The sequence below is a fragment of the Cygnus olor genome, chromosome 25, assembly GCF_009769625.2.
Source record: "Cygnus olor isolate bCygOlo1 chromosome 25, bCygOlo1.pri.v2, whole genome shotgun sequence".
In the NCBI taxonomy this organism is placed as follows: Eukaryota; Metazoa; Chordata; class Aves; order Anseriformes; family Anatidae; genus Cygnus; species Cygnus olor.
Window position 1 is genome coordinate 1,560,888 of NC_049193.1, and position 13,830 is coordinate 1,574,717.

The following is a 13,830-nucleotide window of genomic DNA, read 5'->3' on the forward strand; positions in this document are numbered from 1 at the left end:
GAGCGCTTGGCGCGGGACTTGGCGATTGGCGCCGGCGGCGGGGGCGCGCGGCCAATGGGGCGGCGGGGGCGGGGCCTGCCCGGCCTGGTGGCGGGAACTGCGGGGCTGCGGCTGAGTTGGCGCCAGGAGGTTGGTGGGGACGGCTGGGGGGGCTGGGGGGTTGCTGGGGGGGGCTCTGGGGGGCTCTAGGGCAGAAAGTAGGGGCAGGGCACCTGGGTTATGGGGCAGGGAATAGGGGCAGGGCACCGGGGCAGGGCACCTGGGTTATGGGGCAGGGAGCAGGGGCGTGTGGGGGCCGGGATATTGGGGGCAGAGGGCTGCGGGGCATTGGGGGCAGGGCTATAGGGCGGATAGGGGCAGCGATATGGGGTCGTCGTAGGGCTGGGGTACATGGGGCGAGGCTGGGGGGCTGTGGGGAGCACGCGTGGAATAAGGGTGGGGGTTGTATGGGGTCACATTGTAGGGCTGGGGGGCTGTGGGGAGCGTGCGTGGGGTAAGGGCGGCGATATAGGGTCACGTTGTAGGGCTGGGGGGGCTACGGGGAGCACAAACATGGGGTAAGGGTGGTGGGATGGGGGTTGTGTTATAGGGCTGGGGTACATGGGGCAAGGCTGGGGGTCTATGGGGAGTGCACATGGGGTAAGGGTGGTGGTGTGGGGTCACGTGGGGCTGGGGGGCTATGGGGAGGTGTGGGCAGAGCGGGGGAACATGAGGCGGGGGGCCGGGAAGCTGCGGGCGGGGGTCTCCCGGTGTGACGCTGCCTCTCCCCGCAGAGCCCCCCAGCCATGCCCAGCACCCACTCGCAGAGCCAGGCCACCATCGGCTTCCCCCGCCGGAGGAGCGCCCGCTGCCTCGCCGCCCCCCCGGCCAAGACCCCCCCGGCCAAGCCCCCCCTGGATGGCCCCGACCACGACCCCGCCGCCCTGAACCTCTCGCCCTTGCCCAGGAGCCCCGCGGAGCCCGGCCCCACCGCCCCGGCCCCGCTCTCGCCCCGGAGCCAAGCGCTGCCCCTGAGCCCCCGCAAGCGCCTGGGTGAGCCCCCGCCTGCCCCCCCCCCCCCCACCTTGGGACGGGGCTGAAGCCCTTTCCCTGGGCGCTGCCGTGCGAGGCCGGGGGCGTCCTCCGGGGTGCAAAGCGCTTTTCTCTCCCCTGCGAGCGCTCGGAGCAGCGTCGCGGTCGGGACCGTGGTGCTGGGCTGAGCTGTCCCCTCGCGTCCCCTCCCTCGGCAGGCGATGACAACCTGTGCAACGTCCCCCACGCCCTGCCCTGCTCCCCGGCCAAGCGCAGCAAGGAGAACCGGGGGCGCCGCCTGCTCTTCGGGGACACCGCGGCCTCCCCGGGGAAGCACAGCACCCCGGAGAAGCTGAGCAGCCCGGGGAAGTCGCCGAGCACCCCGGGGCCATCCACGCCGCTCCGAGGGCAGGAGACCCCCCAAAGCTCGGGGCGCAGCGGGGACCCTGCGCGCGCCCGGCTCTTCAGGCCCGAAGGTGAGCGCGGGTGGCCCGGGACGGGGGTCCCCAAGGTGTGTGTGTGTGTGGGGGGGGGGGGGGAACGGGACACAGCCTCCCCTAACCCTATTTTTCTTTTCCCCTGTCCCAACGCAGGGACCCGCTACCAGCAGGCGAAGCGGGCGCTGCACGCCGCCGTGCCCGACCGCCTGCTGGGCCGGGAGCGGGAGGCGGGCGCCATCCGGCAATTCCTGCGGGAGCACCTGGGCGCCCGGCGCCCCGGCAGCCTCTACATCTCGGGAGCCCCCGGGACGGGCAAGACGGCGTGCCTGAGCTGCGTCCTGCGCGACTGCCAGGTGCTGGGGCTGGGCTCCCCGCGGGAACCCCGAAACTTTGGGGGTTTGGAGAGGGTCCCGCGTTCGGGGGGAGGGTCTTTCCCTGGGGTTTTACGAGCTGGAGACGCGATGCCCTGACCCCCCCCCCCCCCCCCCCCCCCCCAGCCCCGTGATGTTTCCCTTTCCCCGGCAGGACGAGCTGGCGGGGAGCCGGACCCTGGTGCTGAACTGCATGGCGCTCAGCACCCCGCACGCCGTCTTCCCCGCCGTGGCGCAGCAGCTGGGGCTGCCGGGGGCCGGGAGGGAGGCGCTCAGGAGGCTGGAGAAGGAGCTGACGGCCGCGGGGCCCATGGTGTGAGTCCCGAGGCCGGGGCTGGGACCCGTATCCCGTCCTCTCCCCTGCCATGGGTACCCCCAGGGGGTTGCGGAGGTGGGGGGGGGGGGGGGATTTTGGGGCTGAGCCGAGCATCGCCCCCCCCCCCCCCCCGCAGGCTGCTGGTGCTGGACGAGCTGGACCAGCTGGAGAGCAAGGGGCAGGACGTGCTCTACACCATCTTCGAGTGGCCCCGGCTGCCCGGCTCCAGGCTCGTCCTCATCGGTGAGCACAAAATCACCCCCCCCCCCCCCAAATCGAGGTCAAGCCCCCCCCCTCCAACCCCCCAGGTCCCCCCCCCCTTAACCCCGCTGTGCCCCGCAGGGCTGGCCAACGCGCTGGACCTGACGGAGCGCAGCCTGGCGCGGCTGCACGCCCGCCTGGCCCCCGGCCCCCCCCGCCTGCTGCATTTCCCCCCCTACAGCCGCCAGCAGCTGGCGGCCATCCTGCAGGAGCGCCTGGCCCGGGGGGGGGCCGAGCCCCTGGTGGACCCCCGCGCCCTCCAGTTCTGCGCCCGCAAAGTCTCGGCCGTGTCCGGCGACGCGCGCAAAGCCCTCGACGTCTGCAGGTGAGGGATGGGGGGGGGGGCAAGGGTTGCTGCTTCCAGTGACTCCCCCCCCCAGGGGGCTCGGGGAAGGTGGGGGGGGGGGGGGCTCCTTGTTGGGGGGGTGGTGGTAGGACGAGGGGTTTAAGCTGAAAAAGCGGAGGTTTAGGTTAAATGTGTTCGTTATTAGATATACGGGGAGGAAAGATGGTGACGCCACGTCCCGGGGGGGTCGCCGGGGGGGGGGGGGGGGGGGGGGGCAGGAGGCAGGGAAAGGGGGCGCTCAGCGCCAAGGGGCGATGCGTGATGGTGCTGAGCCCAGCTCTGGGTGCTGAGGGGGCCGGGGCCGTCTCCCCGCAGGCGAGCCGTGGAGATGGTGGAGCTGGACGTGAGGGCCCAGACCCTCCTCAAGCCCCCGCCTGGCTGTAAGTAGTTGGGGGGGGGGGGGGGGGCGTGGGGGGGTCCCACGGGGGCGGCCCTGAAGGAAGGTACAAAGCCCGGTGTCCCCCCTCCCTGGGGGACAGCTGGGTTTTGTGCCACCCCAAAAAAAATCCCTGACCCCCCCCCCCCCCCCCTTTCTGCCTGCAGGTGACCCCCCCTCCGTGCCCTCCCCGGTGCCCACGCGCGTGGGGCTCCCGCACGTCTCCCGCGTCCTCTCGGAGGTGTTTGGGGACAGGATGGCGGCGGGGGGGCGCGGGGCCCCGGACACCTTCCCCCTGCAGCAGAAAGTCCTCGTGTGCTCCCTGCTGCTGCTCGCACGGCACCTGCGCGCCCGCGAGGTCACGCTGGGGAAGGTGAGGTTTGGGGCCGGGGGTCTTGGGGGTCCCTGGGGTGCTTAGGGTCCTTGAGGTCCCCAAGGTTCTTGGGCTCCTTGGGGGTCTCTGAGGTCCCTGAAGTCCCCGATGTTCCTGGGCTTCTTGAGGGCCCTGGGGTTCCTGGGGGTCCCCGAAGCCCATGAGGCCCTTAGGGTCCCTGGCGTCCCCAAAGTCCCTGGGGTCTCCGGGGTCCTTAGGGTCCCCGAAGTCCCTCGTGTTCCTGGGGTCCCTGGGGTCCCCAGGCTCCTTGGGGGTCCCCGAGGTCTTTGGGAGTCCCCAGGGTCTCTGAGGTCCCCGGGGTCCTTAGGGCCCCCGGTGTCCCTAAGGGCCTTGGGGTCCCCGGGGTCCTTAGGGTTTCTGGGGTCCTTAGGGTCCCTGCTGTCCCCAAGGTCCCTGGGCTCCTTGGGGGTCCCCGAGTTCCCTGGCGTCCCCAAGGTCCTTGGGGGTCCCCGGGCTCCTTGGGGGGTCCCTGGGGTCCCCGTGGTGTCCCCCCCACGCCGACGCTGCCCCCGCTGCCCCCAGCTCCACGACGCCTACAGCCGCGTGTGCCGCCGGCAGCAGCTCCCCGCCGTGGACCAGGCCGAGTGCCTGTCCCTCGTCACCCTGCTGGAGGCCCGCGGCGTCCTCCGGCTGAAGAGGGCCAAGGAGGCCCGGCTGGCCAAGGTAGGATTTTTTTTTGGGGGGGGGGGGGGTCACCTCCTGCGCCCCTCCCCCCCCCCCACTTTGTGGTGCTGAGCCCCTCCGCTGTCCCCGTCCCCAGGTGTCCCTGAAGATCGAGGAGGAGGAGGCACGGCACGCGCTGCAGGACGCCGCGCTGGTGGGGAGCATCCTGGCGCGGGGGCTGCTTTAGGCCCCCCCCCCCCCGTGGCCCCACAGCCCCCCCTGGGACACCACAACCCCCCCGTTCCCCCCCCGCCCCCCCCCCCCGCAGCGCTCGGCGCAGTTTTAGCGGCACGGCCGTGGGTACAGAAGGGGGGGGGGGGGTCCCGGCTGCCCCTGGATCCAGCAGGACCCCCCCCCCATTTTTCTTGTTTCTGTTGGTTTTAAGGGGTGGGAGGCTGCTGCCCCCCCCTCTGCCGCCCCCCCCCCCATGCTCCATTTGGGGGGGGGGGGATGCTGCAGCCCCCCCATCTCCTGCTGCTAATAAAGTCCTGGTTTGGCGACGGGCTCCTGCCTCTGGGGGCTTCCCCCCCCTGCTCCCTGGGCGTCCTGGGTGTGCCACCCCCCCCCATTTCTGGCCCCCCCCCCCCCCCTTTTTGTCCCCCCCCCCCCCGCGGCTCGCGGCGCCTCCTCCGCCTGCATTAACCGAGGGCGGCTCTGACCTCATTCTGCAGCCTCCCGGCTGCGGGGGCGTAAGGGGGGGCTCCAGGAAGGGGGGGGGTCCAGCCCTTTTCCCCCCCCCCCCATCCTGCCATTAATACCCCCCCGAGGGCAGTGGGAGATTCGGGGGGGGGGGGGGGGGGCTCTCCTTATCCCTGCCCCAGTTGGGGGGGGGGGGGGGCACCCATGGGTGCTGCGCTGGGTGCCGCCTGCCCCGGGGGGTCCCCGGAGCCCTGGGTGGGGGTTGAGGGGGGTGAAGGGGGGGCAGCCCTGTTCCCACGCCACCCCCCCCCCGGGGGCTGCAGGCGCTAATTGGGACCGGGCGCTTTGATCTCCCAGCCGCTTCCCGCAGCCTAATGAGGGCCTGGCCCTGGCTGGGCCCCCCCCCGGGAGGGGCAGGGGGTGGGGGGGGGGCACAAGGTAACGGGGTGCTGCCCCCCCAGCCCTATCCGTGTGGCCCCCGGGGCTCTCAGCACCGGGTGCGGGGGCTGCTGGGGGGGGGGGGGGGCACATGGCACAACCTCAGCCTGGGGGGGGGCTTTAGGGGGTCCCCGTGCCCCCCCCGGGGCTGTGGGGTCCCCGTGGTGCAGGACCCGGCCCTGTCCTTGTCCCTGCCCCCCCCCCCCCCCCCGGTGCCTGGCAGGATGCTGGAGCTGAGCTGCGCCTCCTGGTGCAGCCCCCCCCCCCCCCCCAGCCCCAGGGGACACTTTGGGGACCCCCAGGCAGGGACAGGGCTCGGGGAGGGGGGCGTCGTGGCCTGGTGCCCCCCCCCGGCGTGGCTGAGCTGATAACGGGGGGGGGGGGGGGGGGAGCTATTTATAGCCGGGCTGTGTGCCTGCTGGTGCAGCTTCATGGGGGGGGGGGGGGCAGTAATTTTGTGCCCCCCCACTCTGTGTCCTTGTCACCTACGGGCACCGGCACCCTGCCACCCACTTCCATGGGGCAAACCCCTTTTTTTTTGGGGGGGGGGGGGGGGGTTAAGGGGGTGCCACCACCTTGCCCCCGCCCCCACCCCCCCCCAGGGGCCACATCCTGCCCGGTGCCATGGGTGCCGGGACGGAAGCGGGTGGCACTGCGGGTGCACGCGGTGACGCGGCGGTGACACGGCGGTGACGCAGGGGCCGTGCGCCACCCCCTCCCCTCCCCTCCCCCCCCCGAACCCCCCACCCAGGTGGCTCCGGGTGAGGGTGGCACCGGGCAGGGGGGGGCACCTGGGTGCCACGTGGCCCCACCGTGTCCTGGCCATGCCGGTGGCACCCGGTGCTGTGCGCCCCCATCCCGTTGCCTCAGCACCCTGGGGTGCTGCCGGTGGGTCCCCCCGGTGTCCCCCCGGTGTCCCCCCGGTGTCCCCCCAGCGTCCTGGTGTCCCCGTGGTGTCCCGGCCGTGCCGGTGGCACCGTGAGCGTGGCACCCGGTGCTGTGCGCCCCCATCCTGTTGCCTCAGCACCCCCGGGCGACGCCAGTGGGTCCCTGCCGTGTCGCCCCAGTGTCCCCACGGCGTCCCCGTGGCATTCTGGTGTCCCCACGCCGGTGTCCCCACGGTGTCCCGGCCGTGCCGGTGGCACGGAGAGCGTGGCACCTGGTGCCATGCACCCCTGTCCCCTTGCCTCAGCACCCCGGGGTGCTGCCGGTGGGTGCCCGGTGGGTCCCCGCAGCGTCCCCACGGTGTCCCCCCGGCGTCTTGGTGTCCCCACGCCGGTGTCCCGGCCATGCCGGTGGCACGGTGAGCGTGGCACCCTGGGTCCTGCGGCCTCAGCACCCCAAGGTGCTGCCGGTGGGTCCCCACCGTGTCCCCTTGGCATCCCTGGGTCCCCCTGGTGCCCCCCCCCCCCCCCCGGCATCCCCGTGTCCCCATGCCGGTGTCCCCGGCGCCCCGCTGTCCTCCCGTGGCCTCTCCTTACATAAGGGCCACGTGGGCGGCCACGGTGCCCTCCCCGCGCTGTCACCGCCGGCACCCAGATGCCATCTGACAGCCGCTTCCGCGCCGCTGCACCCGCTGCGGGGCCGGGGGGGGGGACACGGCGTGGGGGGGGGGACGGGACACGGGGTGACCCCGCGTTTGGGGACACCGCGAGCCCTCCCGGCACGGCCCCGGCGCGCAGTGGGGTTTGGTGCTGGGGGGTTTGGGGGGGGGGCAAGGGGGGGGGGGGAGTGGGGCTGGGGGCAATGGGGGGGTCCCATCCCGGGGGGGGGGTCACATTCTGGGGGGGGGCCACGGAGCCCATCTGGGAGCCCTTTGGCACCTTCCTCCTGGCTGCGCCTTGCCGCGGTGGCCCCGGTGTGCCGGGGGAGGGTCTGGGGGGGGTCCGGGGGGGGGGGGGGGGGTCCAGCAACCCTCCCCCCCCCCGCCCAAGGGTCACCCATGGGAAAATGAGGCCATGCCCCCCCCCCCCCCATTTCCCCCCCCATTTGGGGCCCCTGCAGCCCTGGGGCCCATGGGTGGCCCCCAACCCCCCTGGGGTGCTCAGGACCCCCCAGCCCTGTGCCCCCCCCATGTCGCCCCCCTATCCGCCCCCCCCCTTGTTTTTCCCTCGGTGACCCCAACCTCCACGGGGGGCACCACGAGGCCCCCCCGCCCCGCTCGGGCACCCCACATCCCCCCCGCCCCCCCCCCCCCCAGTGTGGGGGGGCAGCCATCAGACACCGCCCCCCCCACATCAGAAACCCGCCGCGGCCCCTTTAAGACCCCCCTCCCACACTTTCTCCCCCTTCCGCCTTCGCCGCCGCTTCAAAGCGCTCCGCTGCCGCCAGGCCACGCCCCCGCCGGCGCCCCATTGGCGGGAGGGGCGGGCCCGGGAGGAGGGGGCGTGGCCAACGCGGGGTAGGGCGGGGTCAGCGAGGTAAGGCGAGGCTAGCGGGTAGGGGGCGTGGCCAGGAGAACGGGGGGGCGTGGCCGGGAGCGGGGCCGTGGCTAGGAGGAGGGGGCGCGGCCAGGAGCGCGGGGCGTAGGCAGCGGTGGGGACGGAGGGAGCGGGAGTGGGCGTGGCCATCGAGGAAGGGGGCGTGGTCAGGAGCGCGGGGCGCCGCCAGCGGTGGAGAAGGAGGGAGCCGGAGTGGGCGTGGCCGGCGCGGAGTGGGCGTGGCCAGCGGGGGCGGGCCGGCGCGCGCCCTCCCGCCCTCTCTCCCCGCCGCCGCCGCCGCCGCTGCCGCCGCCGCCGCCGCCGCCGCGCCCGGCGCAGCCCCGCCCGGCCCGGCCCAGCCCGGCCCGGCCCAGCCCCGGGTAAAGTTTCCCCGCGAGCACATGACTCGCAATGGCCGCTGCCGCCTCGCGCTGAGAGCTCCCCCCTTCGCCGCCGCCGTCCCTTCCTCTCCCTTCCCGGTCGGGTCCCGCTCCCCGCCGCCATGCAGCAGCAGCAGCCGCCGCCGCCCGGAGCCCGCGGGCCGTGAAGGAGCTGCCGTGAGAAGGTACCGAGCGGGGCCCCCCCCGCCCCCCCCCCCCCCCCCCCCCCCCCCCCCCCGGGGATCCGCCGCCGCCCCGCCCGCCGGGCCCAGGCGCCGTTTCCCGAGGCCCTGCGGGCGGGGCAGGGCCGGCCGAGTTCCCCCCCCCCCCGTCCCCCGCCCCGGGGCACCGGGACCGGGCGCGGCCCGGCGGGGCGGGGGGGGGGTCTGGTGGAACCCCCCCCCCCCCGAAGTCCTGGGGGGAGGGCTCCTGGGGTGCCCCACCGGGGTGCCCCCCCCGCAGTGGTAAGGGGGGGGGGGGGGCTCGAGGAGGGGGATCTGGATGGAAGGAGGGGGCTGGAAGGGTGGGGGGGCATAGGGTGGGGGTGCCCCCCCCCGTAGAAAAGGGGTGCCCTGGTGGATAGGGGGTGCCCCCTAAGGAAAAGGGGGTGCTGGGGCCCCCCCCCCCGGGCGGCTGAGGTCGCTGTGTGGCCCCGGAGCAGGATCGTTGGCCCCCCTCCCAGCTGCGTTAAGCCCCCCCCTTTATGTTTGGGGGTGCTGCCCCCCCCTTCCAGTGACCCCCAAATTGTGGGGGTCCCCTCCTGGGCTGAGGTCTGGGGGTTCCCCAGCCCCCCCCCCCCCTTATTCCCCCCCCAGCTCTTACAGGGCTCAGGGCACCCAAATTGGGGCTGGGGGGGGCCTAGGAGCTGGGTGCTGGGGGGGGGTAATGGGGGGGGGCACAGCAGGAGCAGGGTGCTGGGTGCCCCCCAGGAGCGTGGTGCTGAGCCCCCCCCCGGGCTGGGCTCTGGGTGCCCCCGGAGCGCTGCAGCCGCCCTGCATGGAGGGGGGGGGCGCAGGGGGGGGCCTGGTGCATGGCCACTGCTTCCCCTTTTTGGGGGTGCCTTTGGGGGGGGGGGTGAGACGGGGGGGGGGCAGCCAGGGCGCAGCCGCTGCCCCAGCTGCGTGGGCTCTGCGGTGCCAGTGAGTGGGGCTGGGGGGGGGGGGGGGTTGGGGGGCACCTATGGGTGCCAAGGGTTGTGGGGGGGGTCCGGGGGGGGGCAGCGAGCGGTGTCTGTGCTGCTTCCTGGCCCGGCGGGGGCCGTCCCGCGGAGGAAGTCATCCCTCTCCCCGCGGCTGACAGGGCGCTGGCGCGGCGGCAGGGCTGGGGGGGGGCGGAGAGGGGGCTCTGGCTGCTGCCCCCCCCTTCCCACCCCCCCCTCCTGCCTGCCTTTTGCTCGGGAAGGGGCCGAGGTGGGGGGAGGGGGCTGAGCCCTGGCCCCCTCCTTGCAGCGGTGGCCGGGGGCGAGCCACGCCGGGCGCTGCGGTGGCCCCCAAGGTGGGGGGGGGCGGTGGGGTGACCCCCCCCTTCCCCCCCACATCATGCAGCTGGGAGGGATGGGAAAAACCAGAGAACCCCCCCCCAGCCCCTGCTGGGAGCAGGGGGAGTCCCCCAAAATCTTTGACCTTTGACCCCATTTGGCTTCGGTGGGGGGGGTGGTGAAGGGGGGGGCGTCCCCTATGGGACGCGCCCGGTGCCCCGGCTGCGCCGCCCCGAGGTGCCCTCGTCCCCGCCGGGATTAGCGGGGTGACGGCTCCGGGGCTTAGCGGCCCCGCGCCCGCCGCTGCCGGGCCATATGTCCCCGGGGGGTGCGCGCCCTTGCCCTTGGGGGTGACCTTGGGGGGGCCGCCGTGGGGACACGCGTGGCCCTGCGGCTCCCGGCTGCGTGGCGGAGCCGGGAGCGGGGCGGTGGCACCGGCACCGCGGCAGGACCCCGGGTCCCTTCACCCCCTGTCCTCCGCTTGTGCCCCCCCGCCTCGGGAGCCACCGGAGCCCGTGGGTGGCACTGGGGGGCGGGGGGGGGGGCAACACACGCACAAGCCCGGTTTGTCCCCGTGTGCCCGGTGCCGGTGAGCCCGGGGAGGGCCCCGTGCCGCCGCCTGCCCCGCGGCACTGGGATTCACCAGCTCGGCGGCTCCGGCTCTATTTATAACCGGGAGGCTGCGGCGCGCCGACGTGCCACGCTCGCTGCGCCAGCCCCGCGCCGCCCGCGCCGCCAGCTTTTGGGGACAGCGAGGGGACAGCCGCCCCCCCCCCCCCCACCACCACACTCAGCCCTTTTTGGGTCCCCGCCGCGGCGCATTTGGGGTCCCCGCGGCCGCCCAGCCGGGGCGGCGCGCTCGCCGTGCCGTGGGGCGCCCGGTGCCGTGGGGCGCCCCGCGGTGGCACTGCCAGCCCCTGGGGCTCTGGGGGAAGGGCTGCGATCATATCTGCGGTGACACATGTGCTGATTACGGAAAATGGGTTAATCTCCCTGCGGCTGGAGGAGGCTTAGCCGGGGGGGGGGGGAGTGGGGGGGGGGGCTCACGGCAGGGGCCGCGCGTGGCCGCCTGCGCCAGGCCGTGCCAGGGGACGCGGTGCCGGGACGCCCCTCGTGTGCCCTGCGCCGGGCGGGTGGCAGCTTCGGGGTGCAGCGCCTGGAGCCCCCAAGGGTGCTTCGGTGCACGCCGGGGCCCGGATTGAGCCATCGTGCCCCCCCCCACAACCCCCACCCTGGGCTCGGCACAGCCCGGTGCCGCCGTGCCGGAGGGGAGCGCGAGGGGCACGGTGGCACCGACTGCCCGCCGGAACGCGCGGCCGCCAGCCCGCTGCGTCCACCCACGCCGGCCCCGGGCGCCGTGTCCCGAGCGGCCCCGCGCCGCGGGCCGGCGGCGCAGCCAGCTGCACTTGTCTGCCGGCTGTCGCCGAGCCAGAAAGGGCTGTCTGGGGCCGCGCTGTTCCCGGCACGCCGTTCCCAGGGCGCCGCGCGCCGCATCCAGCGCTAAAAACAACCGGGGGCCGATGCGAGCGCGGCGGCCGTGGGGCGAGCCCGCTGCTCGCCGGGAGCCCCCACCCCGGTGCCGTGATTCTCCCCCCAGCACCGTGGATCCCCTCCGTCCCTCCCCGGGATGCGGGGTCCCTGGTTTTTCCCCGAGGGTTGGGGCTGCGCCGCGGGGTGCCCATGGGTGCCCTCTCCGTGGGCAGGCGGCGGCGGGGCACCCATGGGTGCTGCCGGCCCCGGGAGCTGGTTGGGGCCGGACGGCTCCTGCCAGGCCTCTGTTTTGAGCCAGCACCCACGGGTGGCGGGGCTGACGCGGTGCTGCTGGGGCTGCAGGGCCGGGCCGGGGCCGGGGGCCGCAGCAGGGGCCGGCGCACCTGTTCCCGGGGAAGAATGGCGCGGCGGGTGCGGGAGGTGTAACCGGAGCGGCGCGTTCCCGGCGTAACCGGAGCCGGCCCGGCTGCGACAGGTGGAATTTCAGCGTGCGGCTCCCACCCGGCAGCGGGACGCGGGGGTGCCGGGGCGAGCGCCCACCCTGCGGGGCGGCCGGCGGCTCCGCGGGGCACCCGTGGGACCGGCGAGGACACCGGGCAGCGCAGGGTGCCCAGTCGGGTCCTGGGGAGCCACGACGGGGCCGAGCGAGCCCGTGGGCGCTCTGCGGGCCCCGGGGTGCAGCGTGGGTCCCCTGCGGTCAGCCCCGGCCCCCCGTGCCCTGTCGTGGTGGCTGCGGGCGCGCTGCCTGCACCGAGTGCGTGCCGCCGGCTGCGGCCCTGCCGCTGGGCTGGGCATGAATCACGCCTGCCCGGGGACGTGAGAAACGTGACGGTGACTCACGGCCGAGGTGCCGCGAGGGGGGACGGGGAAGGGGTCCCGGTATCCCCCCGACCCGATGCTGGCGGGGTGGGCTGGGGGCACCGCCCGGCTCGCCGGGGTGCCAGAGGACCCTGGCGGAGGCGGGGGCCGGCGGCCTCGCGTGTGAGGCTGCCCCAGCCTCGGCGCTGACAGCAGCGAGGAAACCGCAGGCTGCGACCGCACAGCGGATCCGCGGGCGCTTCCTGCCCTGCCCCGGGGGGGGGGGGGGGGCTGGCAGCGAGCCCGGCCCCCGCTCCCCTCCTGCGCCGCGGGGGGCACGGTGCCCGCAGCCCCTTCCCCGTCCGCAGCTGGGCACGACGGGGGCACCGCGCCGGTGAGGCTGGGGGACGCGGGGGCGGCAGATGGGTGGGTGGGGGGTCACGGCTGGGATTTGGGGAGCTGAGGGGGGGGGGAGGGGGGGGTCTGGGAGGGGACCCAAGGGGTGGCACTGCCCTGGGTGGCGTGGGGCCGGGGCTGAACTGAAACCTGGCAGCCCTGGGAATCGAGAGCGGCGAGGGGAAGCTGCGGCCGCGGGCATGACGGGAAGGGCTCGGCGCTGCCCGCGCCCCCCCCACCCCGTGTGCCCCCCCCCCCCCCCAGCAGCGTGGCCCTGGTTGCCCCCGCGGTGCTGGTGCAGCTCTGGGTGTGTGTGTGGGGGGGGAGATAACGGAGGGGGGGAGGACGGGGACACACGCGTGTGCAGGGCGGCGGCCCCGCTCACCGGCGTGTCACATCCGGGCGCTGGCGCTGCCATCGCCGCGCGCCCCGGCAGGAAGCGTGCTTGGGTTTGGCGGCCTGCTGTTGGCACCGGCGCCGGGGGGGGGTGGGTGGGGGGGCTGCTGGGGGACCCCCCCCACCCCATAGGGCAGGGCTGGGGGTGGCCGTTGGGGGTGTCACAGCGGCCGTGGGGGTGTCGCGGTGCCGCCGGCCCCGTGCGGTCCCCGTTGCTCTGCGGTTCGCAGGGGCAGGATGCGGCCCTGCCCAGGGCATGTGCTGGGGTCACCGCGGGGGGGCTGTTTTTTGGGCACTGGGCGGGGGGGGGGGGGGGGGGGCGGGGAGGGCGTCCTCTTGTTGGGGAGCTCCTGGCGTGCTCGGGGTGGGCTTTGGGCCCTGGTTTGGGGTGATGCTGAGGGGTCAGCGAGGCCACATCAGCGTGCCACCTTGGGCATGGGGTCCGGTGCCCCGTGCTGGGTGCCCCGGCCCTGGGAACAGCTCGGGCTCTGTCCCCCCCCCCCCGCCCCGGGTCCATCCGTCCGTCCGCTCCCGGGGGCCGCCCCCGGCCTGGCCGGGAGGATCCTCGCAGCCGGGACTTGGCCGCTGGGCGCGGGGCTGGAACGTGGCGCTGGATTCCAGGAAGCTCCGGGCCCCGGCCAGCTCCTGCCGGGGGGACTGGAGGAAAAGGCGCCGGCGAGGGCGAGCGCGGCCCCTCGGTGTGGGGCTGTGGCCCCCCCCTGCCCCCCCCCCCCCCCTCCCTCCCTATTGCTGCCCCCGGCACAAAGCTCGGCCAGGGCGCAGGGTTGGAGTGCTCAGGACCCCCCCCCCCCCCCCCATTTGGGGAGCAGCCCCGTGCCGGGGGCTCTGCGCCCCATTTTGCACGGCAGGAGGGCACCGTGCCGTGCTCCGGGGGGGGGGGGGGGGGGCACAGCTCCATCTACCCCCAGGACCCCCCCCTCCGCCCCCCTCCAGAGCCCCCTTGGCCGGTGCCAGTCCCGTAGGGGTGCCGGGAAGGTGCCCCCCAGGCTGGGGACAGGCGGTGGCCGTGCCGCTGGCCTTGCTCTGTCCCAGGCCTGCGGTGCGCTGGGGGGGGGGTGTGTCTGGGAGCGGGGCGGGGGGGGGGGGGGGGGGCCCAGGCGCGGGTTGAGTAATTGGGCCCCGGCGCGGTTGGCGCGGTGCCCGGCGAGCACTTGGCACCGGCAAACATCAACACTGCTTCCCGCGCCGCCCCCCCC

The 13,830-nt window shown here is 75.3% G+C and overlaps 2 protein-coding genes across 3 annotated transcripts in view; both read left to right on the plus strand.

Annotated features, from left to right (window-relative positions):
* Positions 1–13,830, plus strand: part of CDC6 (cell division cycle 6) — a 16,919-nt gene continuing 3,089 nt past the window's right edge. Inside the window, exons 1-11 of one of the 2 annotated variants that reach the window (XR_005814604.1) lie at positions 1–129; positions 774–1,032; positions 1,230–1,487; positions 1,605–1,804; positions 1,977–2,137; positions 2,275–2,381; positions 2,481–2,724; positions 3,061–3,125; positions 3,289–3,494; positions 4,038–4,178; positions 4,276–4,418. Coding sequence is in view for 1 of the 2 variants with exons in the window: in XM_040536734.1 (XP_040392668.1) it covers positions 55–129; positions 774–1,032; positions 1,230–1,487; positions 1,605–1,804; positions 1,977–2,137; positions 2,275–2,381; positions 2,481–2,724; positions 3,061–3,125; positions 3,289–3,494; positions 4,038–4,178; positions 4,276–4,365 (1,806 nt within the window). In the remaining variant the exon portion in view is untranslated. Of the gene's footprint in view, positions 130–773; positions 1,033–1,229; positions 1,488–1,604; positions 1,805–1,976; positions 2,138–2,274; positions 2,382–2,480; positions 2,725–3,060; positions 3,126–3,288; positions 3,495–4,037; positions 4,179–4,275; positions 4,488–13,830 lie in introns of those variants that run through there. The other variant, XM_040536734.1, reaches the window with a different exon arrangement.
* RARA (retinoic acid receptor alpha) overlaps positions 8,014–13,830 on the plus strand; it is a 22,388-nt gene continuing 16,571 nt past the window's right edge. Inside the window, exon 1 of the mRNA XM_040536813.1 lies at positions 8,014–8,240. The gene's annotated coding sequence lies outside the window, so the exon portion shown is untranslated. The remainder of the gene's footprint in view (positions 8,241–13,830) is intronic.